General features: G+C 49.0%; 1 protein-coding gene across 1 annotated transcript in view; it reads left to right on the top strand.

The window, feature by feature from the left end:
* LOC144176036 (acid phosphatase type 7) overlaps window positions 1-27,876 on the top strand; it is a 105,965-nt gene that overhangs the window by 24,864 nt on the left and 53,225 nt on the right. The window contains exon 3 of the mRNA XM_077705143.1: window positions 20,262-20,444. Within this exon, the coding sequence (XP_077561269.1) occupies window positions 20,262-20,444 (183 nt within the window). The remainder of the gene's footprint in view (window positions 1-20,261; window positions 20,445-27,876) is intronic.

Genomic DNA, 27,876 nt, shown 5'->3' with positions numbered 1-27,876 from the left:
GCGCATCTACAATCTTTCCTGAGCCGGTGAAGATAACTAATCAATCACCCCTGGGACCACAGCCGACCTTTGAACGTGACTTTCTTCGTGCGCACGGACTTCGGCGCACCCACCTCATCTACGTCAACACCGTCCAGCCCGGCCTGTATAAAACGCGACCTGCCAGCCAGCCACCTCAGTGGGCACGGGAGCAGTCTAGGCAGCATGGCTCTCGCCTCTACGTTTTGCAGGCTTTCTTCATGTCTGCGGTGCTGCTTCGTTTGCCAAGAGCGTCTGTTTCGGCAGGCGCATCTACAATCTTTCCTGAGCCGGTGAAAATAACTAATCAATCACCCCTGGGACCACAGCCGACCTTTGAACGTGACGTTCTTCGTGCGGACGGACTTCGGCGCACCCACCTCATCTACGTCAACACCGTCCAGCCCGGCCTGTATAAAACGCGACCTGCCAGCCAGCCACCTCAGTGGGCACGGGAGCAGTCTAGGCAGCATGGCTCTCGCCTCTACGTTTTGCAGGCTTTCTTCATGTCTGCGGTGCTGCTTCGTTTGCCAAGAGCGTCTGTTTCGGCAGGCGCATCTACAATCTTTCCTGAGCCGGTGAAGATAACTAATCAATCACCCCTGGGACCACAGCCGACCTTTGAACGTGACTTTCTTCGTGCGGACGGACTTCGGCGCACCCACCTCATCTACGTCAACACCGTCCAGCCCGGCCTGTATAAAACGCGACCTGCCAGCCAGCCACCTCAGTGGGCACGGGAGCAGTCTAGGCAGCATGGCTCTCGCCTCTACGTTTTGCAGGCTTCATGTCTGCGGTGCTGCTTCGTTTGCCAAGAGCGTCTGTTTCGGCAGGCGCATCTACAATCTTTCCTGAGCCGGTGAAAATAACTAATCAATCACCCCTGGGACCACAGCCGACCTTTGAACGTGACTTTCTTCGTGCGGACGGACTTCGGCGCACCCACCTCATCTACGTCAACACCGTCCAGCCCGGCCTGTATAAAACGCGACCTGCCAGCCAGCCACCTCAGTGGGCACGGGAGCAGTCTAGGCAGCATGGCTCTCGCCTCTACGTTTTGCAGGCTTTCTTCATGTCTGCGGTGCTGCTTCGTTTGCCAAGAGCGTCTGTTTCGGCAGGCGCATCTACAATCTTTCCTGAGCCGGTGAAAATAACTAATCAATCACCCCTGGGACCACAGCCGACCTTTGAACGTGACTTTCTTCGTGCGGACGGACTTCGGCGCACCCACCTCATCTACGTCAACACCGTCCAGCCCGGCCTGTATAAAACGCGACCTGCCAGCCAGCCACCTCAGTGGGCACGGGAGCAGTCTAGGCAGCATGGCTCTCGCCTCTACGTTTTGCAGGCTTTCTTCATGTCTGCGGTGCTGCTTCGTTTGCCAAGAGCGTCTGTTTCGGCAGGCGCATCTACAATCTTTCCTGAGCCGGTGAAAATAACTAATCAATCACCCCTGGGACCACAGCCGACCTTTGAACGTGACTTTCTTCGTGCGGACGGACTTCGGCGCACCCACCTCATCTACGTCAACACCGTCCAGCCCGGCCTGTATAAAACGCGACCTGCCAGCCAGCCACCTCAGTGGGCACGGGAGCAGTCTAGGCAGCATGGCTCTCGCCTCTACGTTTTGCAGGCTTTCTTCATGTCTGCGGTGCTGCTTCGTTTGCCAAGAGCGTCTGTTTCGGCAGGCGCATCTACAATCTTTCCTGAGCCGGTGAAAATAACTAATCAATCACCCCTGGGACCACAGCCGACCTTTGAACGTGACTTTCTTCGTGCGGACGGACTTCGGCGCACCCACCTCATCTACGTCAACACCGTCCAGCCCGGCCTGTATAAAACGCGACCTGCCAGCCAGCCACCTCAGTGGGCACGGGAGCAGTCTAGGCAGCATGGCTCTCGCCTCTACGTTTTGCAGGCTTTCTTCATGTCTGCGGTGCTGCTTCGTTTGCCAAGAGCGTCTGTTTCGGCAGGCGCATCTACAATCTTTCCTGAGCCGGTGAAGATAACTAATCAATCACCCCTGGGACCACAGCCGACCTTTGAACGTGACTTTCTTCTTGCGCACGGACTTCGGCGCACCCACCTCATCTACGTCAACACCGTCCAGCCCGGCCTGTATAAAACGCGACCTGCCAGCCAGCCACCTCAGCGGGCACGGGAGCAGTCTAGGCAGCATGGCTCACGCTTCTCGCCTCTACGTTTTGCAGACGCGTAATACTTATTCGTTATACGCAAAGAGAAGTGACAATCGTTGTTTGCTATTGCTCCCGTGCCCCGGGGTGTTGTGTGACATTATCGCCGACTGTTTCTCAATGTCGTTTTTGCTACTATGCTCGGGCGATGTGGAAACCAATCCCGGTCCCCCCAAGACTCGCTCTGCCGATATTCTTGCACTTGAAAGTTTGCCCGATGACCCCGCTGAGCAGATGAACGTCGTGTTTCACCTACTTAAGGATCTGAAGTCCCGTTCCATACATGCGGCGAAGTGTCAGGCTTATTTGGAGGCTGGCTTTAAATCCCTCCAAGCAGGACAAAAGAAAGTTGAAGCCAGCATAGAAAACATCCAAACGCGTCTCTTGACAGTAGAAGAGGAAACCGAAGTGCTCGAGCGTATCGACGAGGATATAGCGACTGTAGTCAGTAATCATGATTCCTTGCAGTCGCGTGTGGACGATCTTGAGGATAGATCTCGACGAAATAACCTGATCTTTTATGGATTCCAGGACTCTCCCCGCGAGACTTGGGAGGAATCTGAATCGGTCGTGAAGGGGGTCCTCACTAACGTTCTCCCAACTTTTCCGGACGACGCGTTCGAACGCGCTCATCGTTTAAGGTCTTCTTCTCCTACTGAATCTCGTCCAATAATGGTTAAATTCTCAAGCTTTAAAACAAAGGACCAAGTACTTTCTGCACGCAAGAAACTTAAAGAAAATGACATAACGGTGTCCGAAGATTTCTGCCCTGCAACGCGGGAAATTCGTAACAAACTAACTGCGTTTGCGAAAAATCAACCAGGCGAACCACTCTTTCACCTTCAATACAAAACACTCGTTATTAACAAGACGCACTACATCTACAATAAGGCTACTAATGAAATATCCGAAGACGTACGACGACCCTCAATCACTAACGATCAGCGTCGCTTGAACCCGCGCGCTACTACGTCCTCGTAGGGGCGCGTGAGGGGAAGTGGTGAGGACCTGTCGCGTGTATCACTTCTTTTCACTAACATTCGTAGTATCCTCAACAAGCGTGACTCACTAACATCGGCAGTTGAGACAATTAAACCAGACATTTTAGTATTACTGAGACGTGGCTACGGCCGCACATTTCAGATCATGAATTATTTTTTCCAGCACACCGTTTCTCGGTTTTTCGTTGTGTCCGCACTTTGCGATCGGGGGGTGGCGTCCTCCTAGCCATCAATAAAAACATTCCATCACAATGTATTCATGTGCAAAGCAACCTAGAAATAATTTGGGCTATCATCGAAATAACTTCCCAAAAGCTTATCATCGGTGTTTGCTACCGTCCACCCCATAATACTCCTACATTTATAAATGAGCTACACGATATTATCAACCTGGTTTGCACGCGTCATACTAATATCCCGTTGTTCCTACTTGGTGACTTTAACATTCCAAACATATCTTGGGAAAATGAACCGCCCACATTGCAGCCTTTTTCAACCTTTGGTAATGACTTCTTCAACACGTGTTCAGTTTTTTCTTTATCACAGCTGATCAGGCAGCCAACTAGATCAACGCAAACGTCTGCCAATATTCTTGATCATGTACTAACTTCTAGACCAGATTACTTATCCAGTATTGCGCACCTACCCGGCTTAAGCGACCACTGTATGCTATCGTTTGACATTAACTTACCACGTCCGAAATCTAAAAATAAGATTAAAACAATTCGGCTTTACGAAAGAGGCAATTTTGACGCATTTAATGAAGAATTATCTGGTTTTCTCGACCCGTTCCTCGAAGAGTTCGACTGTCGCTCGGTGCAAACTAACTGGGACATGTTCTCTGACAAAATTAAGGAACTAACAGATAAGTACATACCCACTCGCATCATAGTTTCAAATGATAACGCGCCATGGTATTCTACTCACTTAAAACGCTTATCTAACCGAAAGGAACGTTTATATAACTTAGCCAGGCTGTCCCCTAGCTCCGTTCGGTGGGCTGCCTACAAAGAGGCATCTAAAGATTACGTCACTGCTCTTAAAAATGCTAAAGAAAATTTTTTGATTACTACTTTGCCATCGATGTTATCAACCGATACAAAAAAGTTTTGGCGCGTTATTAACCCCCCCCAAAGATGGTGACTGCTTAACATTTGTTGATGACAATAATACCGCTATTCCTTCCAACCGAAGTGCTGAAGTTCTCAATCAAGCCTTTGCATCAAATTTAACTACTAATGTCCCACTACCCTTACCTTGCAATTACAGTCACAACCAGATTCCCCCAATTACCATCGATTCTTGTGGTGTTGAAAAACTTATTAAATCATTAAAACTATCCTCTGCTCCTGGATGTGACCTCATCAGTCCAAAAATTGTAATCAGTACTAGTTACTATTCTTCCATTCCCAAAAATTTATCAACAGTCGCTCGATCACGGTGTGCTACGAATTGAATTTAAAATTGGAAAGGTGGTTCCATTCTTCAAATCTGGCAACAGGCACTCACCCCTTAATTATCGACCTATTTCTTTAACTAGTATTCCGTGTAAACTAATTGAACACATATTGTTTTCCAACCTAGTTAAATTTTTAGAATCGAACTCTTATTTTTCTCTGTCACAACATGGTTTCAGAAAAACGTATTCATGTGAAACGCAACTCGCATTATTCACCCATAAACTGCATTCTTTTCTTGATCAGTCCACGTTTGCCGATTGCATATTCATTGACTTTTCCAAAGCATTTGATAAGGTGTGTCACAGACTATTGTTGTTTAAACTACATCAGCTTAACCTCGATTCCAAACTTCTATCTTGGCTTGAGTTTTTTCTTACCAACCGTTCGCAATTCGTATCCGCTAATAATCATAACTCTGAGTTAACACCCGTCCACTCTGGTGTGCCGCAAGGTTCCGTGTTGGGTCCTCTTCTTTTCCTTATATACATTAACGACTTACCAGCATCCGTTTCTTCTAACATTCACGTATTCGCCGATGACTGCGTTGTGTACCGACAAATAACTTGCGCTGATGACATAACCGTCTTGCAATCTGATCTTCATACTATTTCATCCTGGTGCAAAACTTGGCTCATGGAACTTAACTTTAGCAAATGTAAATATTTACGTGTTACAAGAACAGCCCACCAGTTACCTTCTTATTTTATTGATAACTCCCGTTTAAATCATGTATCATCTTATAAATATCTTGGTGTTCACATTTCAGCTGATTTAACATGGACCACTCACACCGAGTATGTAATTGCCAATGCTAACCGCACGCTAGAATACCTCCGACGCAATTTTTCAAGAGCCCCTTCATCACTTAAATTACTAATGTACAAAATACTCGTTCGTTCTAAACTGGAGTATGCCGCATCAGTGTGGGATCCAAGTTATGATACGCTAATACAATCACTCGAAATGGTACAAAATAACTCTGTTCGCTTCATTCTTTCTAACTATACGCCTCGAGCGCGGCCTGTAGGGGCGCCACTGAAATCCCCCTAGCGGCCCGTTTCAAAAGCAGGCGCGGGAGTCCCCGGCCCGCTCCCCCCTGTCGCCGTTGCTTTTGGGGCTCGTTCAAGACAGCGATTTACCGTTTGTCCGCGTTCGAAATACCGAATAACGTGGAGCAGGCACTCTGTTTGCAAGCGTGGTATGTTCACGAGAGTATAAACGTTTATGACGCGATATTAGTGAGATCTATATGAGCGCCAGGCGTGTGTCACAGGCCGGCGTCCCGAAGCCAGCATTTGCATGCAGCTGATTGCAATTCCGCTGCCCTGAAATTTAGTGACTGTGTCTCCGTAAGCAGTCTTTCCTCCGATGGTCATGTTGCGGCCGTACACACTATGATGTAAATCGACTTTGTGCACTTACAAAATCTAGCGGAGCACTCATACCTGACAGCACGCAAGTTACGCCTGCCAATATCACATATCAGATATTGATCAGTACCATGAACAAGCTAATGCGGCATAAATTTCACAAACATTGTACCAAAGAAGTACGATGGATAATGCAAAATTACACTCCGGAGTCAGCACACGACGACAAATTTATTGCTGGGTCGTCTTGTCCCGAGCGAGGTGAGCGCTCGCAAAGATTCATCTGTTACATTTATCCTCCACGAGAAGCGCGAAAATGGGTTTAAAGAGTAATCCGCGTCCGTGACCAAACTCTTCTTCGAAACACCGTCATATGAGTCATGACACAGGGAGACTGCAGAATCTAGCATAAACCGAAATCAGAGACCCTTATCAGATACGACACTCTTCCAACGAGCCCGTGTGTACGAGATTTCGGCGCGCGTTAAGGCTCTAGGTGGTCAAAATTAATCCGGAGCCCTCCACTACGGCGTGCCTCATCGTCTCCGTTGCGTCGGCGCGTTAAACCCTGCAATCAATCAATCAACTCTTCCAACGACACCTCGTATCGCTTGTGAACTGCCTACCCAGTATTCTTCAAAAAATGAGTCCGCCGAGTGAGCAGCCGTTTTTCAAGGCGAAAAACAAACGAAAAGTGAACACGCAGCTTGTGTGTGTGATTACTAAAACGTTCATTCGTTGATTTCGCTCCGCATTTGTAAACAACGATAGTTGAGCGTCCTCCTCCTCATCCCCCCCCCCCCCCACCTGCCCATGTCTAGCGAAATATCAGTGCATTTCGCACATCTAGTTGGTCTGGTGAATACTACCTTGCTCAAACAAACGTCTTTAGCATTTCAGAAGCTGCACTCGTTTTTTTTTTATTCCCGTACTATTCTATTTATTCCTTACTTGCAGACCATTCATTTTCCCGTGGTTTCATTAACATATACCTTGGTTCTTACTATAAGACATGAGTGGGCACATATCTGACTTAACATTTTCTTTTCCGTACTTAATATTTTCGCGTGGCTTATATTCCCATAAAAGGCACACGTTTTTGTCAGCTATTGGGTTAGCACATCCCCGAAATATATTTTTCTACGACGTACGTATTCGAAGCAAGCCGCATTTGTTGTCCGCGCTGCAAAACGAACCAACCTTTTACAGTGCCAATATCAGGTCTAAACGAGGCGACAATAAATAGAATTCACTTGTGCTGACGTGTTCGAAGGTGACAGCGGTGACATGCTGCTGCCATCGCCGACGCCCGCAAGAGCGGCCAAGAAGCGCGCAGAACCGCCTCCCCGGGTAGCTCTTGTTGGCGTTAGAGCGCTCTACCAAGACGCAGCTGTTTTTTTTTAAGTGCCCTAAACGTGCAGTTAGCTTACAGACGTCACCATAACAAGTTGTTTAGAGCGCGGAAAGGCAAAGAGAAGCGAAAGAAAACCAAAACACTGCATGACCACCTATCAGCCACGCAGCGGTAATCCCGCAAACGCCGCGGAGAAGCGGCGGCAGGCGGCGTAGCGATCGCGAATCTCGAGGCGTATAATTGCACTGCTAGCATAACTTCAATGAAATGTAGCCTTCATCTACCAACGCTATCTTATCGCCGTAAAAATTTGCGTCTCTGTCTGTTCCATAAGATATTCTATCACCCGCATCTACGTCATCAGCTCATTTTGCCTCCGCATTTCATATGGTCTCGTTTGGATCACGCTAATAAAATCGGAATACCATCGTCAAGGACAAATGCATTTTTTCAGTCTTTCATACCCAGGACTTCAGTCGAATGGAACCATCTTCCTGCATCAACCGCTGCCATTATTGATCATGAATCATTCAAATCAGCCTTAGCTAACATTGTATAATGATATGTTCATTTGTATTTTGTTTTGTCACGCCTTAGCTAAAATTGTATACTGAGAAGCCAACCTGATATATTCGTTTATACCTTATAATGCATTAGCTACAATTGTATATTTAGAAGCCATTGTTATAACCTTTTTACTTCTTTTTACTGCTTTTGTCATTCATTTTTTTGCATTTAACCACTCCCCTCTCTAATGCCTTATGGCCCTGAGGGTACTGTAAATAAATAAATAAATAAACAAATTGAAGAATATAGAACGACAACTCGGCCAAGCATCAACCTTCTCCATCACTGCCAGTTAGTGCTCCAGAAGTTCGTCTTCGCGTTCTTTTCGCTTCTCGACTCACAGTGAGCTGAGTAGAATGTCTTGAAGATTGGTGTACGATGGGCAGTAGTAGAACGTCTACGGGTGCTGTGGCTTAGTAGCTGTGAGCAACGAATTCGTCTTGTATCGATGCTCAGGCACACGAACTGCTCCGATGGCGACTCGTCGTTGTCCCAAAAGCCTCTGAATCTCGTCGGCTTCAATTGGCGTGTAACCTCTTTTACTCCCGTTCGAGAGATAATCGATGGTGGGCGAAGAATAAATCCGCTATCACAATGTTTTTGTTGCATTTGTCGCCCGCCGGTGTCTCAACCTTCGTTGCAACTTGAGTGGTGCCGAGCGTCGTAATGATGGCAGGAAGGACAGAGTCGGTGCTTGTATATAGATGGCCAGCCTGGAGATTTTCATAAACTCGGAGACCATGGTGCACGCCTCCAGATGAGCAAAATGCTGCTGTCCAAGATTCCTTCGAGTCTTAAACATGTTATGCTCAGCGGTAGGGGTCGTCTGTATCGCTAGGTTACGGTTTTCCTTGTCTGTGTTTTGATCTTATAGCTAATTTTTCATGCGCTAACGGTGTTTGGCCAACTTTCATTGACGGGAGGTTACAAGCCGACGGCGCTTTTGAGGCCCAGTCGGAAGTAACAATGTCTTGCAGATCGGACTCCACGCATGCCGCGGATTCCGAGTCTACACTGTCAAGCAGGCTTCCTTGGAGCGCACCAGGTGCTGGGGGGGGAAGCTGTGTGCACGGGGGCTTCGGTTTCAAGTTCGGGCAAGGATTCCCCGTTCATGAAGTCTGGAACGAAGATGTGCTCGCACTCGCACGGTGGAGGATCATAGCTTGTTTCTTCGGGAGCTAGCGGTGTACTTTTAATTCCAGTGGGGCTGCTTGTGTACCCCCAGCTCCCAGATCCGCCCTCTTTGACGGGATTAGGCAGATTTTTGGCGAGTCAGTATAACAAATCCTAGGGAGTTTAGAGAAAGACGGCCGTTTTTGAAAATGGTGTGGAATCCATCTGAGGTTGCTTGGCCTTTAGGCACTGCATGTCATTGTTGAGGAAAGTGTTCGCTCGGACAAAAAAACAGAGCCTGTAGTGATCCATCTCCCCCACCTGTTGCCCAACTTCTTGTTAAATCAAGTAAAGAATACTGGAATCCAATTAAGTAAGTGAGTTTATGATTTGATGCTGATTCTCTAAGTTAGCACTTAGTTTCGGTACAGGGTGATGCGGTGGGTGTAATATTTTGTCGGTATCCGTTCGAACTCTCTTTACATCGGTACGGACATGGTTTCGAAAGGAACGCAGAGCGCCGAGCTCACCAGCCTGGTAGTAGGTAGTGGTACAGTTGGTATTAAGCGTGCGCAGTGGCCGTTGCCGCCCGTGACTGCGTCGCGGTGTGAGTTTCGGCCGGTATTCCCTGTCGTTGCACCGCGACGTTGTTCAGGCAAAAGCTCGGAAATGTTGGTAGCCATGACTTGGTATTCGTGATCGAACTTCGGTGATAGCTCGAGTGGTGCATGGGGTGGTAGTCTAAGCGTCGTGCTCCGTATAAGACCTAAGTTTTTCCTGCGGTCCGGAGTGCGATACGTAATATCACACCTCACGAAAAATTGATTCCTAGATTATAACACGCAAGAAAACTTCAACGTTAGTACGATGAGGCGTTGGGTTAACAAATTACGCATAAATAACTAAAACAAAATTGTTTATTTAATTTGTTTTTAAGCTTGTAGCTGTGTTTAGGCTGCAAAGGCGCGCAGGGTTTATTTTCCCTTCGAGGCAATTGTCTTTATAGGAGCGAGAAACACGGCACACTCGTACGCAATGCTCGTGCGAAATGGCGTTCCATCGCCAGCGACTGACAATTGAGTATAGTGGTGTGAAAAGTGCGCGAGATATTGGCCTTTCGGGAGAGCGACTGGCCATGATAAGCATGTTTTTCACTGATATCAGACAGGGCCGTAACATAGAGTAGGCATTGACGCAAGTGGTCCTCCCCGTGTTCAGGAGCGCTGCTGTCCACGTGCATGGCTCTTTCGCGGTATTGTCCATGGATCCAGATAGGGGGTTGAGTGCAATTATGGTGCACACGTTCGCCGAAAATGTGTCAACACTGATTTGTGCCAACACTGATCTGATCTGATCTGGTTGACGGGGCTCAGTGCCCTGTTGAGTGCTCATTTATACAAGTAACCGACGGAAGCGCTGTATGAAAGCAGCGCTATGAAAATAATTTGGTTCGTGGATCATTTCTTGCTTCCCTTCAAACGCCCAGACTAAAAATTGGGGAATGTGTAAGCAACGCCTTCGTCGTCTTCTACGCAACCTATCAATGTTCCGTTCTCACAGAAGAGTTGAGATCGGCATTTTCACGTTTGAGACATTAGTATAACGGATAGTTTCAAGGTTCGGGACAATGATAATAAAGATGCAGAAACTCCGTAACCGAGACTGTAGTACGCTTCTATTACCCGAAACCCCACAAAAACACATAAAACACAGAGATAAGAAACAGTAGAGAACTGCAGTAAATGCAGAAAAAACTATAATACCACAAACCATGTATTGTTTATTTATTGTTTGTTTTTACTGCCGGGCCACGCCTGGCTGTGTTATCTGCGTTCCAAGCTAAGCGCGGCTTCCACTCTTTAGAGAGTTTTAGCTGACCGTTTTCGACGGTCCGCTCCGGTATCGGCGGCACGGTCAGCGCAACCGGAGCCAATGCCGTTCGCGGCCAAGCGCGCCACGCATGCGCAATTGCGCTCCCGCTTGCTATCGGAGCGGAGCGGACCGGGGAAAACGGTCAGCTAAAACTCTCCTTTATTTTTATGCCGTACGGGCTATCACATTCAGATAAGCAGACTGTTTCGCCCTAACGTCGCTAGCCCAGAATAATCTTCTGTGATCTACAATGTTCTGGATGTGAATCGACGCTTCCAGAAACACTTGCGCCGAAAGATAAAAGCCTCCAGAGCAGACGCCGCGGCATTGGAATCGCCGGAGCTCGCCTGCACGCGTCACTTTGTTGACTGCCGCTTCGCCGCCTCTGTATTCTTTGAGTTGTTAAGGGAGCACAAGTTCGCTCCAATAAACTTGTTTTCCTTGAAGACAACTGCGTCGTCTTTGACTTCGTGACAATAAAGAGTGTAAATAAAGAGGGATAGTTCAAGTTCAAGGTTCAGAGGAATAACAGTACGAGTTTGTCTCACTGGCATCGTTCCCACGCACCGCCGTTCCTGGGATAACCGTCAAGGCGTGACGCGTGGAGGCGTCGGGCCGCTAGGCTCCCGGTGATGTGGCCTTCTCGAGCTCCCCTCTCTTGGAGTGGCGCTGTTTGCGCGGAGAGAACACTGGCTTGCAGGGGAGAGGGCCTAGAGGTGGCGGTTGGGGATGACCTTTCGGGACACAGCACGGGTCCGAACGCCCCGCCGCCATGCGCCCAGTCGCACCCACTAAGCACACGGACTCCTACGTGCACTAGTATAGCGGTGTGGTGTTTAGGTCTTCCCGTTACATCACAAGCGATACTTGCTAGTGTAAACTCATTGACAGTTTGTGAGAGGGTGCGCGCGTTTCAACATTTCTCTTGGTGGAATCTTTGTTCGAACAACTAGTGGACTTTTCTCTTTTGGCTGTCGTAGAAATATTTTTCATGTTTTTCGGGTTCTCATGTTCCGCACCTTCGGTCGATCGAAGTAGCGCCTCCTTAGCGCATGTGGTCGGTGCTGTCTCCTCGATACTGTCTGGGATGAGATCTGGGGCCGTAAAACTCTCCTGTCTCCAGTTGCGGGCTTTTTTTTTTTGCGCAAATCGGTGCTTCAGAGGCGCAGTGTCACGCAGATCCATTTTCGGATCATCATTAAACTTGGGCTCGATAGACGCGCAAACATTCTTAACCCCGAGCTCAACAGACGCCAAACAATCAAGTTTGATGTCACCGCCTGCGCTCTTCCAGAGGTTTCAGTGTCTTCGTTCCATTTAAGCCCTGCCTTTTCTTGTTGCCTCTAGTTAGAGCACTGCTTAATAAGACAATTTTTTTCAGTCCTGACCCTTTGCGGGCCTGTTATTACGCCGGGCTACACGCCAGAGCCCGACATATAGTTCTATGGAAGGACACCGAACCCGGCCCGGGCCCGGTAATTCTACGATTGTTGGGAGAGAGGTGCCATACCCTCAACATGGAAAGAAGCCGAAGTCAGGCTTATCCCAAAGCCGGGCAAAGACCCAAGCGTAGAAAATCTGAGACCGATTTCTCTTACTTCATGTATTGGAAAGCTCATGGAGCATGCAGCTCTTAACAGACTACAGGGCTACCTTGAAGAATCCCAACGCATGCCACACACAATGTAAGGTTTCCGGCCACCTCATTCAACTCAAGACATTCTCCTGCAAATTAAAGAAGGTGTTCTGAGCAAAGCCAACAAACTCACACCGAAGGCTATTTTGGCCCTCGACCTAAAGGGGGCGTTCGATAACGTCAAGCACGAAGTCATCCTCCAAAACCTTAATAACCTTGGTTGCGGGGAACGAATGTACGCATACATTCGAGACTTCTTAACGGGTCGTGTGGCAGTCATCAAAGTTGGGGACGTGAGCTCTCAACCCATCACGATTGGATGCAAGGGCACTCCGCAGGGGGCGGTGCTGTCCCCGCTTCTCTTCAATATTGCCCTCATCAACCTTCCAAGGCAACTGGATCAAATTCCAGGTCTGCACCACGGACGATATCACGATCTGGATAGGAGAAGGCTCAGAAGGCGACATGCAAGACAAATTACAACAGGTTGCAGACGTTGTCCGAACCTATGCAGCAAACGGTGGCCTCAAATGCGCCCTGAGAAGTCAGAACTCCTACTGGTGCAGAAGAGATCTCCACTCAAGAATGCCACCAAGACAACCATAGAAATAGAATTAGATGGGGTCCTCATCGAACCCTCACCCTCCATCAAAATATTTGGCATGATCCTTCAAGAAGACTGTTCTAACTCTCTGGTGATCCGCAAACTCGACTCTTCAATCAGTCAAATCACCCGCATGCTACCCCGTATCACAAACAAGAAGCACGGAATGGAAGAACAAGACACGATTCGCCATGTACAAGCTTTCGTTGTATCCAGAATTGTCTACATTGCTCCATATGCCATACTCAAAACTTCTGAACGCAATAAGTTGGACGCACTACTCAGGAAGGCCTACAAACAAGCCCTCGGACTACCAATAAGCACATCGACAGAGAAACTGCTTGGGCTTGGACTTCACAACACCATAGCCGAGCTCATAGAAGCCCACCTGACCGCTCAGCAGCTTCGACTCGCCACCACTCCAACTGGCCGTCACCTTTTGCGGCGTCTCGGATATTCAGTAGTGAATTCGGGGCCTGCCATGAAAGATATCCCCGAAGAAGTCAGAGAACACATCAAAGTTTCCCCTCTACCTTGAAACATGCACCCTCAGCACCACGAGGGCCGAAGAACTGCCAGAGCCGAAAACTTAGAGAGGAAATATGGGCGAAAAAGCAGGGTGGTGTACACAGACGCGGCAGACTACGCCCGAGAGCATGCTATGACGGCAGTAGTCACCGACACGGCGCGAACACTCACGAGCCTGACACTTAGACGCACCAATACACTGCAAGCGGAAGAAACAGCCATTGCGCTTGCCATCACTCAAACTGAAGCCATGACTGTCATCTCAGACTGACAGGGAGCATGCAGGAATTATATAAATGGACGAATTTCTAAAACCGCCCTTCGAATCCTCCCGCAAAACCCTCCTCGAAGAAATGTGACTATCGTCTGGACACCTGCCCACTCCAGTCTTCGTGGAAACCTCGTCGCTCACACGAGTGCCCGAGGATTAGCCGGCCGGGCTCCACAAGAAGATCAGCAGAGGGTTAACCAGCCGTTAGTCACGTACAGAAATATTACCCAACATTATAGGCTTTCCCGACAGATATACCCGCCAGGCCATGAATCCCTCACAAAAGAGCAAGAAACCTCACTTAGGCAGCTACAGACGAATACTTTTCCGCACCCTACTAGGCTCCACGCTATATTCCCTACAATATATACACCCACTTGCCCTCACTGTGGAGAGCTCTCAACCTTATATCACATGGTGTGGGCTTGCCAACACAATTAGAATATAGACAGAATACAAAATCCAACTTTAGAGCAGTGGGAGCGAGAGCTGGCCAGCTCAGATCCTGATCGTCAGCTTCGGCTCATCGAGAGGGCGAAGGCGGCAGCAAGCTCTTCTGGGGTCCTGGACTGAGGACTCCACTCACAGCGCTCTTATTTTATATGAATAAAAGTTTTCCTCCTCCTCCTCCTCCTCCTACGTTACCCGCCTGACCCATCCCGCCACTCATTCATCTAAGGTCCGAGCCTGGCCTGAGACCGAAAAGGACATGGAGCGCCAGGAATTTCTTCGTCATGTGTGAAATTGCGCTATACCGGGAACATGAATAGATTTTGCATATGCAATTGGCGAACAGGGGCTCAGGAGGGGGCAAGCGCCTCGAGCGAGCCCGTCCTGGTCTTGGAACAGACAATTCATGGCACACACACAGATAACCACTGGCTGTACGGGTCTAAAGCTGGAAGCTCAATGCACCGAGTCATTTTCCCAGAACACACGTCCCGTCTGCCTAGGCTAATCGTTACTTAATTTCCCATTCGCCTTTTACAGCGAAGCTGCTAGCCTCTGGTTGGTCGGGAAATTTCGTGCCGTAAACAAAAAACCCAGGCAAGGCAGGACCCAGCAGCTCTCGCCCAAGACGCCGAGCGCGTGCGTCAGGCTAATCAGGAATACAGCATATAGCTCAGTATCCCTGTAAAAAAAAACAACAATACAAGCATCGAAACCGCATGATGGATGATAAGGCGCTCTGAACAATCGGACCCCCTCCCCCCTCCCTCTCATGTATTCCTGGTACATATTAGATTTGCAGCTGGTCTCGGAGAGGGGGTGTCATGTACCGCGCTCCGGCAGGCCCCAACTCAAGTACTGCGCTCCGTAAAGCCGTAAGCGGACAAGTACCGCCACCTGGTGGGGCCTACTTCAAACAGGCACTCACGTGACGTAGATCGCGCAGGGCCGAGAGCAGCAAAGCATGGACAACGCCGGACACGTCCCGGCTAGTTCTCAATAAACGACCTTCTTTGTGTTATAGCAGTGCGTCACGAGTCTTGTAACAGGGGGGTTGACAAGTGAACTGTCGGGCACGGCCCCACAAGCCTTTTCTGGCTTAGGCTGGCCCGCACATTTAACCAGTTCTTTAAGACAGCAAAAAAATATTCGCGTGTGAGAGCATGCTCCCGGATATGTAGGACCCATCAGTTCTCGCTCAAGACGACGAGCGCATGCGTCAGGCTTGACAGGACCCAGCATTTGTCGCGAGAGAGTCCGAGTGCGAGCGACAAGCCCGTCGAGACGACGAGGAACATTTCACACACTCCCCCATCAGCATGTGTAATGGTTTAGAACAGCTTTGCTGGACATCCACTTTCGCAGGACAAAATGGCGGCCATTTTTAGGGGCGAAGCTCCTCTTGCTCGGGCGCTGTCCCGTCCCTCGTTGCTGCCGTGTACATACCGCTGATTATGATTGTGGCAGGATGCCCCTATGGATTGGCCAACCAAAGATTGGATGAAGAGGTCAAGGCGTACAACGCGTTCGTTGCTACCCAAGAAGAGTTTGTAGTTCGTCGTCTGTGAGCTCAAGACACGTACCGGGAGTACGCGACCCAAGACGCTCTGCAGAAGGCGACGGCCAAAGTGGCTAAAATGTCACACACGGAATTTGCCAACTTACCAATGGAGATTCTCATCATCCCAAACAAGCCCTACATGATCACCACAAACATCGACGTCGTCAACGGGCTTGTCAACGGAGCGGTGGGAAGTCTCAAGCTTTGCGAGCGAGGAGTGGTGGTCTTGACGCGGCGGCGCCCGGTTTCGATCCCACGACTCTCTGGCCGCGACAGGAGGTACGTGGCGCTCTTCCCACTGCGCTACAAACCGAGACGCGAGCTTGGCTACGAACGCGCCTTAGGTCCTTCACTCATTCAGACGGTGCGCGCCGTCAAGAAGACCTATAACAACGTGTCGAGTCTTTATATGATGTGTGGGCGAATGTTTCACGGTTTTACCGATAAGCATTTTAGCTTCGCTCCTCTCATCATCATTCACTTCGTGGAGGTGGCGGGATTTTTTTTTCTTCTCATACCTTTCTATTCACACATTATTATCATCGAAATATATTATCATCGAAAATTTCCTTAAATTTTCTTCCCATAATTTCATTTACGGTGTCGATTATTCAACACGTAAATGCACATCCAAGGGAATTTCTAGTACCACAGTTGCTCTTTCCTAACAAAAGTAACTCTAATTATTTAGTTATGTAGGATGTTTGCAAAGGACAAAAAGCTGTTACTCAGATCTCGAAAAAATGACTGCATGTTCTTGCGGCCGTTTAAAACCCGTGAATCGGGTTTTAAACATGTTTCTCGTACATTCATGATGTAACCAGAAGCGCTAACGTTCTTTCCACTGCTTGCACTTGCTGCAAGAATGCACAAAACATTTTTTACAAGAAAAGCAAGACGTGGAAACTTCTTGCTCTGAGAGTTCCAGCATTGTAGTACCTCCTCCACTCCGGCACTCTCACACACCGTTGCCACACGGCGAAATTTGGCACCAGATGATGAAAATCTGGTGAAATTGGGAGGTCACTGGTGTTTGTGTACCGGTATATGGCTACACCAGACAATATCTTGCAGGTCCTACTACTCAGCGAGGCCTCCAGCAATCAGAAAAAAGTCATTGGTCTCGCCCTAGAAGCCGGCGAATCCGAAAAGATTCTGGCCGGCTGGGGGAGGTGGCACACCTTTATGGGCTTTTGACTGGTGTAAATGAAGTTTCCCCTCTTTCCGTCAGATTTATTCCAAAGTGGAACGCGTCCGCACGGGCTAAAGCCGGCGGCAACCGGCTTCGGGATTTGGATGTCTGTAGCGCGAGCTATCTTGTGCTCCACCCTTGAAGCGCGGGCGCACGGGAACTCTTTTGTTTGATATTTTTGCGAGAGCCACGCGCAAGCCTGGACGACGCCGGGCGCTCCTTGTAAAACGCGTGCTCACGTGCGCGGTTAGCGGTAGGAGTAACTATGCCCCGCGGTTTTCTTACGATGTTGCGCGCATTACGGCCAGCAACAACAGCTCCGCTGTTAAAAATTGTGCTATTTTTCCACGTACGACGCGAAGAACGACCTGGAAAGATGTAATTTAGTAGAACTTTCACATCTAGCCAACTATCTGCAGCTGCCGCAGGCATCCCAAGGGCGTTGTTTCGTGGCCAATGACTATCGCTGCGCGAGGCCGTTGCGGTTGAAGTGCAAGGTAATTTTACGCTACACTGCACAAATGGTAAGCGTGCTCCAGCCTTTCGTAATACCGCTGTCTTTTTCAAATCGATGCATAAAACAACCAAACAGTTCTGGGAAGGAAAGAAGGATGGAAGGAAGGAACAGTACCGGAAAGGCAGACAGTTTGAACCTTCATACGGAGATGGTGATGCGGGAATTGAAAGGGAAAGAAAGGACCGCGGTATGTAGTAAAAGAGAAAATGAGGAAGAAAATCGAAAAAGAAAACTCAAGGCGTGCAAACGGTGAGTACAAGACGGTAGAAAGACCGCGCGAAAAAAAAGAGAGAAAATGCACAAAAATGAGCAGGTAAACAGACAAAATTGGCGAACAAAGGACGCTGCGACGTCCCTAAAACCGTTCAGAAGGCCTGGGTCCTTCAACAAAGTGAAGCAAGGCATTTGTGGCCTTTTGGGGCTGTGACGGGCGAAGCCATTGACCCGAAATAGTCTGTGCTGTAAAGGGGTGGTCGTTGAGTTTGCGGAGTCTGGTAAAAAGCCGCAGCCAGCGTTGTGAATCGGTCACAATGGCACAAAAGTTGTTCAATTGTCTCTTCGGTGGCACATACATCTCAAGCACGGTTGTTGGCCACGCCAATAGTGAAAGAGTAAGCACAGGTGAAGGCAACACCTAGCCACAGACGACAAATTGAGATGACGTTCGAGTGTGGCACGTTATTAGGTAGATGGCGCTGCAGGTTGCGGTCGAGCAAGTAGTGTTCGAGAACTCTGATGTATTCCTCTTAGCCAGAGTGACTTTGCGGGCAATGGACCGCAGTGAACTTGCTGCATGAGGGAGTGATAGTGGAATGCAGGCCAATTTTCATGAGCCGCTTTATCGGAACTTTTATTTTCAGTAATGACGCAGTGGCTTGAGAGCCACTGAAAATTGCATGCACATGCCTGAACACATATGCACCTGATTTGAGTCACGAGTTTGTTCATATGGGCCGCAAACAAGTTTGGGAAAGCGTTCTGCATGGTATCGGGAATAGCAGATTGATTGTAGGGTTGAACGCGCCGACGCAACGCAGGCGATGAGGCGCGCCGTAGTGGAGGGCTCCGGATTAATTTTCTCCGCCTGGGGATCTTCAACGTGCGCCGAAATCTCGTACACACGGGCCTTTTTGCTTTCCATCTCCATCAGAAAAGCGACCGCCGTGGCGGGGAATCGAACCCTCGTCCTCGTGCTCAGCAGCACAACGCCAGGCACTGAGCCACTGTGGCGGGTGGTATCAGTAATTGAAGGCGAGTGCGTTGGTCCACCTTCCATTTCCTTGTTGGCAAGAGAGAGAGAGAGAGAGAGAAAGTTTCACCAATGAGTGAATGAATGAATGTGATGCATGCTCAGAGTAGTTGACATAGTGGTGGCTCATGATATACTCTTTCACTCGGATGAATAAACGACTGTTAGTCGGTGTTTCACTTGTACTGGACGATAAATTTTGTGTGATTTTTACCCCTTGTAAATTTAAAGCATCGCCATTCGAAAATGCGGCCATTGTTGCACTGCGGCTGTTGAGTGGAAGCACGCAAGACTCGCATTCAAGCCAGACAGGTGCGCATCGCAGACAATATTATCTGATGAGGTTTGACCAGTCTTTATCACCACTCGGGTGAAGCTTTCGCAACGGTTAAGCTTCGTGTTGCCGGAGGAGAAAAAACTGCGCATCAGAGGCAATGGTAGTGCAGAGCGGACGGGGCGGGCGCTCAAAGTACAGGATGGGCGCACAGGACGGACTGCGGCCGTCCTGACCCGTTTGTACTAGTCTTGTTTTTGATGCGCAGTTTTTTATATCGCTAATTTTCCGGGGCCAATTGTGTGTCCTGCCACTGGGCCTTGCGTTTCAGGTTTCTGACCACGAGTTATTTGCCGCAATTTCTATCAAGTCTTTGTTGGTGCTATTCAGGCCTTTCCTACTGTCCTTTGCTTATTATACAAATTACGACAGAGAAAAGCTCTGAAATACTGTAGCTCAGCTCGAGTATCGTGCGCGGTGAGTGCACAACGTAGGCAAGGCCGTACGCGTACACGGTCGTAATCCTTCTTTGAATAGACGTACGAATTCCACTGCCCTGAGCCCAGGTTACACTGGTTCAACGCGACGTAGTTGGGGCCTGTCTTGGCTTTCACGTAGGTCTTGGAACGTGGACGTCAGTGAACAAGGTCCTTGCATGACTGGGAAACATTACTTTCCCTCGAGGGTTTGTTGTTTTCATCACAACATGTTTTTACATCTTAAAACATGTCTAAATATATCCAACAATGGGCTCTAGTTGGTTGCGATTTCTCTCCACGGCTTCGGGGAAGGGCAAATCACTAAATTTCCTGGTTTGAGCTTTGAGTTTTCTAGGATGGCAGACCTGAAAAAGCTCTTTCGAATTGTTGAAATCGGAAGTTAATAATTTGCTCTAATTGCTAGTAAGTGAACACAATTTAAGGTGGAGGAGTCAGGGAGGGGTGGTATTCGCAAAATGCTGTTTGGAGTGCCCGTGGACGTTGTGCATGTCGGGCCTTGAAGCGCGGCATTCTGTGCGCTGCCACGCAGTGTACCACTGCGGCTCGAGGCTCGGCTGGAGCGCCCTGTTCCGCTTCCGCGCCAAGAACACCAGCGCAGCGTGGAGCCCCCGCCTGGCCGTTTTCGGCGACATGGGCAACGTGAACGCCCAGTCGCTGCCTTTTCTCCAGGAGGAGGCCCAGAAAGGGACCATCGACGCCGCCCTGCACGTCGGTAAGCAAGCGTGCTTGTCACAACTCCCCCCACAAAAATGTCAAAAAAACTTCGCTGCCGGAGGTCTTTCTGTGCTTTTTTCTTTGGGCCCCTAATTTTTAAACAAAAGTCATAAACCTGAGGCCGAGAGAGGGAATGACATACATTTCATATAGAGCGAAAGCAGCATCAATACCTGCTCATACAGCATTGTGCAATACATGACTGCCTGTATGTACTGCAGTGTGTGAGTGTGCGTACGTAACACTTTGGCAGGCAGAATAGGTGTTCCTTGCTAGTGCTTGCGCTCTAAGCGATTGATTGATGCTTTGAACTAAAGCTTACAGCGTGAGCAATGAGATGAAGGATGAAGACAGTGGCTATACGGACAAGCGCTGACTTTCAACTGATAATTTAACACAGAAATAAGTATTCACACATTAGCCGGGTTGCGCGAAAAAAAAAGCCTTGAAACGAGCAGGCACTGCACATAATGAAGATAACCACCGTATCTATACAAAGACAGCAAACAAAAAAGGCGTGACTGAGCGCGTGGGGAAAACCGGCGCGGAGAATCGATAACGGTTCTTTCTCTGAAAGGCTGTGGGACGGCACACTGAGGAATGCGCCGACAAAACATGCCATTTCGGCGGCTTTTAGAATCTCTCTTGTTAAATCATTGTTGCTCCTAAAAATTATTGGACACTCATTCTAAACAGGGGCGCAATCCATATGAAGGGCACAACCCTTGCACCCTTGCAATGGGCGCTCAGGTGTCTGGTGTGAGCCCTCTGCAGATTCCTGAGATGTTCACGTAGGCGGACTTTGAGGTGCCTCCACAACCAGTACCCTCTACTCCAGCGCCGTCTTCCGTGTGGGCTGTCTCGATCACAGTCTACTTAACTTTGTAGACTGTGGCTGGGAGTGGCGTTTACGAGAGCCTACTCCTTCGTCATCGGGAAGGGCAGTGGTGCCCACTGCGAGGCCTGCGAGGTTGAAGAGACGGCTTTGTTGTTGCCTGCAGTATTCATCGGAAATACTTGTTTGGGCCGCCGAGCTCAGCCGATTGACTATTCTAGGACATTGACCCCTATAATCAACTTCGCGGAAGGCAACAAAAGCCCTTCTGCGTTTCACGAAGGACACACACTTGAATGAAAGACTGCAGTGCCCACAAAGGGACCAAAGTGCGTGCGCGGCCCCGTTCCTATCCATTCTTTTTCGCGCCTGCCCTCTCTTTCGCCCCCTGAACACTCCTTCCACAGTGACGAGTAGCAATCCGGGCTCCAAGCCTGGATAATCTCTCGGCCTTTCCGTTCGTTTTTCTCCTCCTTCCTCGAAGTCCGGCCGACGTAGTTTTTTTCCGCAGGAGAGTGAAATGACGTAGACGAAGTTGTCAACGCAAGGCACGAACTTATTTTTATGCTTTATCTGGCAGGCTTTCTTCGCTGCGTTGGCAGGAAACGTCTCCTTGAAAGGTTTCGACAGTTTTTAGAGCGCTAGAAAAAAATCAAATTTGCTTGGGAACTAACTTGCCCCTATTTGCTTTAGCCTGTGAGACACCTGGTGGATATAAGGGACCATGGCCACCTTTCCGGTCTTCTTCCAACCTTCACCCTGGTCGTCAGGACAGGCATGCTTGGCGACCTTGAGCAGTTGATTGGCTACGGAAGCAGTTAAATGCCGCGGATAGCCGGCCTTCGAGAGACGGTCCATCTGACCATCAAAACTACTCCCGCACCTGTGGAAGCAAGAATTCCTGAGGGCGTTGGTGAGGAAAAGTTTGACAATGTCACGCTTGACTACTTGAGTGGCCCGAAGAATACGGGAGCAGCGGCTTCTTGGCGCGGGGCTCGTAGACCCAACAGACATGACTGCATGGTCATAAAGCGGAGCGTGATACCTTCTCGTACGTCACAATGAAGCTGGCGCCGAGCGATAAGCGCACGATGAGCACCAGTTTCATCCTTGTCAGACGTTGTTCCGCAGCAGCGGCAAAGCTCCCAGCGAGCGAAGTGACAAAAACGAAAGTCGCAGGCTGCCCGCCCCCCTCTGAAGGTCCAATGCCACGCGATGAATAATATTGAAAGCAGTAAAGTTCCCTCTAAAAAGTGAGTTTTAATGTATCGTTACCTTCGCACCATCCTGCCGCCCATTGCCCTGCGTTGGCTGCGGTGGTACCCCGAGAATTCCGCATCGCTAAATTTACCGGATGGCTGGCTTGTTTAGCCATTAAAAGCTGTGCGTAAAAACAATAAGAGGTTCATGTCCATCTTGTCAAAACGAACATTTTAAGGTTCAAAATGGCACTAGAACGCATCCCAAACCAGTTGACGTCACGGCAGGGTAGGGTGCGGTGGCCGGGAACACAGCATCGTGTTTTCTCTTCTGTCGCCAGTTTAAGATAAACTGAACGTGTAGGCTTCCGCGAAATATTCAAATGATGTATCACATGGATTGAATGATTTAATGCAGCCTCAAGTAAGACTTCTGCGAATTAGCCTTTAAAGGAGTACTGGCACGAACTTTAAAGCTCAGATCACTATGTAAAAAGCTTCCTTTGTATATTGAGATAACCTCTAGAAAGTTTAAACCGTAACCGCTGAGTAGAATATATTTTAAATCAATTTTAATCCTTGCGCGCAAGAGGAAGCTAATCCGCGCCATCGAGCAAGCTCATGACGTCGTCTGCGCTTCAGCCTAAACGGCTGACGTCAGGGCTTCTGTGACGTATCGAGGCGGCCGTTGTGCTGTTGGCGCGCACTTTTCCGCCTTGTGCATCACGTCGCAGTTTTCGGGACTGACGTCACATGCCACTACAACCGATAGGACTGGTCTGGCGCTCGCGCGCGCACTCAGACCGGCATCGGCTGGGGTGTGACGAGAACAGTGACGTCACATGCGCCTTCCTGTCATGGCGGCTGCCTCGGTGTTCGCTTAACCGAAACCGAAACTGACACAAATAGATGGGACTATAAGTAATTACTTTTCGACAGTCTAATGTGTCGTTTTATGATTAGTGGGCTTGTAGGCACCTACAGCCGCAAAAAAAAAAAAAAAAAAAACGAAACACAAGTATTTTGTGTCAGTAGTACTCCGTTGTCAGTACTGTGTCAGTGAATGAATCATGAAGACAAAATACAATTTTGTTTTATTTAAAAAAAGAGCAGCCTTTGGTAACGCACTCGACTCAATTCAAGCCCTGAAAGACGTTTTCATACAGCACGAATGCAGAGAACACTGAAAAAAAAAAAAAAAACGAATCAAGATTTCCTAACCTGCCTGAGTTACTAACGTAAGTCGTGGCTTTTATATTACGAAGTGCCCCATTCTGCCAGAATCATCGTTGTTGCTGTTGTTGTCTGGAACAGAAAATGGCCGCCGCCGCAAAGGCGGCCACAAACCCATTTGAGCTCCTACGGGATTTGAACCCGGCTTTCGAGAGTAGGAGTCGCTAGCTCTGCCGGCAGCGGGGAAAGAAGTTCCAGGTTGGCAGCGGGGGAAAAATGTTAGAATAGTGCGGGCCACGTGACGGCACGTGAGTGGTACAGGTGCACCCCAGCAGCGCAGAACTCTTATTCTGGGAAAGCTGGGGCGCGTATACAGAAGAAGAGACCTGTGCGCGCGTCGTCAGGCATTCGCCTTGGAAGCACGTGCGCATACTTGAGGGACGCGAGGGACTTCGGCTCTCATCGCACGTAAGATGCCCTCCGGGCTATTTTGAAAGCGAAATATGCGAAAACGCATATTGAGACGACGCGAAGGTCAGCAGCATTTTCTCTGACTCGCCCAATGACTTGACAAGTGTGAGCAGTGAATGCGTAGGAAACGACTACCTGCCGAGGTGCCGGCCCGGAAAGCTTCTGGGTGGGCGGTGTGCAGCAGCCCTCGTCGCAAGGTCTGGAAGCAATAATCCTTGCAGGTTGCGCGGCGAAGCGCGAATAAAAAGCAGCCGAAGGGCGTTGCAGGCAAGAACAGACGCTACTTGCAACTGTAATTTTAAATTCAAGACAAGACGTGTATATCATCAAAACGCTTGCACAAACGAAAGTTTGCCAAGACACAGCGCAGCATACATGCACGCACCCGTTAATACCCGCTTATATACCCTGTACGCCCGCCCAAGGCCAGTTATTAAGTAGTAAAAGAAAGTAAATATTCTTACACTGTCGGACGAATAGCCTTATCTAAAGCACCAGGTCAAGTGAAGCTACAGGGCATAAAATTAAGAAAGCTCGGTTCCTAATCTTGAGCTTCCCAGTGCAATTTTTGAATCCACAATCGTGGTGCAATCGTAAAAATTATGGCCCCTTCCGTCTAACGACGACGATGGCTCAACGCGGAGCTTTCTCGTGACGTATTTTTAAAGCAACGCTTTTTACCTCTACTCGCTGAATGCACGTGAAAGCGTCACGCGACCACTCACGCCAGTCTAGCGGCCCTGTGCGCACCTTGCTCATGTGCTTAGAGTTACAAAAATTAAAGGAAGCTCACACCAATGCATGGCATCTCACTTTTAGTACGCCAATTCGCCTTGAAAGCACGTGCGCATACTTGAGGGACGCGAGGGACTTCGGCTCTCATCGCACGTAAGATGCCCTCTGGGCTATTTTGAAAGCGAAATATGCGAAAACGCATGCGAAAACGCATGCGTTTTCTTCTCCTCTTTTATTTTCTCCAACTCCTCCTCTTTTATTTTCTCCAACGGCGCCAAATATAAACAAAATTGAAAACAAAACATGAAAAACACATGTAAAAACACATGAAAAAACCGGCATGACAAGGCATAGAACAAACCACACAGTTAACCCGCCTGTGGTCTCCAGTGTTCACGTAAACAATCACAGCTCCTTGTCGTCCGCCCTCACGCCAAACCAAGGAATACATTCAAATACTCATTGATGGCCAGGCCATCACTCCAAGCCCAAGCATCAAGATCCTGGGCCTACATCTCGAGGCTAACATCAAGAGTGACGTCTCCTTGCAGCGCTTCAAAAACAGCATTAATCAAATCATACACATGATCAGGCGAGTTGCCACCAAGAAGCGAGGCCTAAAGGAATCCGGTACCTTTCGATTAATTGAAGCTTTTGTCCTCTCGAGAGTTACTTACGTCAACCCCCTGTCTTCTTCTCGACAAGGAAGACAGAGATGCTTTATATAATGATTAGAAACGCGGTCGAGCAGGCCATCGGTCTTCTCATGAGTGCGTCCACGCTGAGGCTGCTTATCACGGGGCTCCACAACGCGGTGGAAGAGCTGATAGAAGGCCATCTTTCTAACCAGAAGGTCCGACTCAGAACTGCGATGGGTAACCGCATGCTTCACCAGATTGGCTGGGCAGCCCAGAATGTCACTCCGCTTGACGTACTCCCAGACTCTTGGCGACTAAAACTAAAGATAATCGCTTTGCTTAGAAATATGAACCCCTCACATGACGAGGGTCACCGAAAAGCACGGGCTCAAGTGCTAAACACCAGCCTCGGTGGGGATCATGCAGTTATCTACACAGACGCCTCAAAACATCGAGGGCAGCAATACCCCATCATCGTGGCTACCTCCAGAACCAACCTCCTTGCGTGTATCTCGCGTAGGACCCAAGAAATGACGGCAGCAGAAGAGGCAGCCATCACCTTGGCTCTCACTCAACCAGGGGTTCGGAGGGTAGTCACCGATTCCCAGCAAGCCTACTGGAATTACCAGTAGGGTTGGGTGTCCTGACCTGCACTGCGCGTGCTAAAAACCACTCCCCAAACGGTTCCATTCAGCTCATCTGGGCACCCCCTCACGCTTCAATGGAGGGCAACAAATACGCCCACCCAACAAGCCTGCGCTTTTACCTCCCGTGCTATGGAGCTGCACGAGGACAGTCACCCGCTTGTCACGTTCAGGGAGATAACCCAGCATTATCGCCATCTGATACAGACCGTACCTTCGCTTTACCCTGAACTTTCCTGAGAACAACAAACTACCCTACGGCTCTACAGTCCGGGCTCCTTCCCACAGCCTACGCGTCTTCCCTTGATGTATCCGAATCGCTACGACGCTGAATATAAATTTTGCTCAGAAATAGGAACACTCCGCTTTGTAATTGGGGTGTGCGACTTTAGCCCTGAGCACCCTCCTCTCTTTCCGTCAACTACCCAACAAGAGCAATGGGAGATGCTGCTGTCCAGGCCCTCTCTACCTACCCAGCTTCAGCGGGTGGACAGAACACAGACCGCGCGGACTGCATATGGGCCCCACAGAAGAAGGAATCACTCCCCAGGGCCGCACTCTGGGCCGTTCAGAAATCTGAACAGAAGAATTCCCTCCTCCTCCTCTTTCTCTGCCGCAAATCTCGTCGCCTCCGTCCGCGGCGCAGAGACGGAGAAGACAGATCGTCGAACACCGGGTTGGAGTTTACTTTAATTTTATAAAAAAGTTTCCACTCTTGTGCTACACCAATACAACTCAACCAAACACCGTTAATGCTTCATGCATTGATTTAACCTTAACAAGAATATCTCTTTGAAGTAATAAACGGTGTGGTTAAGTGCATTTAACTTCTCACTGGATTTGCTATTTGTAGAGTGATGTGAGTGAATTTAAGTGACGTCGCATGGGTAATCGGTATGGGTGCCGTTTACAGCTTTGCTTTCCAACCACATTCACGGGGTGGATTGGCGCAATTTTTTTGGCAACGTGAAAACGTGGGCGAGTTGGTGGTGCTTGACCACAGCGCGAACGACGAGACAACGGACGATAGCAAGAGGACACACGAAGCGCTGACTTAACACTGGATTTTATTTTCTCCAACGGCGCCAAATATAAACGAAATTGAAAACAAAACATGAAAAACACATACAAAAACACATGAAAAAACCGGAATGACAAGGCATAGAACCAACCACACAGTTAACCGTTATCGGCACGTGTCCTTTAAAGATAGTCTATGTCTATAGTGACGCAACGAAATCGCCAGCATCGCCCTGCATTTCCGCACCCTCAACATTCTCCTGCGTGCGCCGATCGGCGCACTGCGAAGCGGCGCCTGTCCTTGCCTGTCGCATCCTCCGGCTGGTCCTCTGCTCGGCGAATGATGAAGGAACAGCAAGCTCGTGCCCGTTCGTCGTTCAAAGTAAACGAATTGTTAGGAGACGTCATTTGCTTCCGTTTGTTTCCCCAGTATTGCATATATGTTTACCCAGTGCAACTAAGACTTTTCCCATACATATACGAATTAAACGGGAGGATCAGCGTCTGACAGCACCACGAGCGCTCTACAGACAGCGGCCACGTGGGACGTGTAACTGCACTCCTTAGCTTCAAAACGAATCGTCACCGCCGAAATTATTGCTTTCTTCTGTTGTTCTCGTAATGAAGTGCCGTCGCTTTTTTTTAAAAAATAAAATCCGAGTTTATTGAGAAACATCGGTCCAAAAAAAAAAAAAAGGCGCTGATCAGTAAACGG

This window comes from Haemaphysalis longicornis, unplaced genomic scaffold, assembly GCF_048455015.1.
Source record: "Haemaphysalis longicornis isolate Haplotype H1 unplaced genomic scaffold, Haemaphysalis longicornis Haplotype H1 scaffold_3, whole genome shotgun sequence".
NCBI classification, from domain to species: Eukaryota; Metazoa; Arthropoda; class Arachnida; order Ixodida; family Ixodidae; genus Haemaphysalis; species Haemaphysalis longicornis.
The sequence above is the reverse complement of the archived record's forward strand: the minus strand, read 5'-3'. Positions and strand labels throughout refer to the sequence as shown.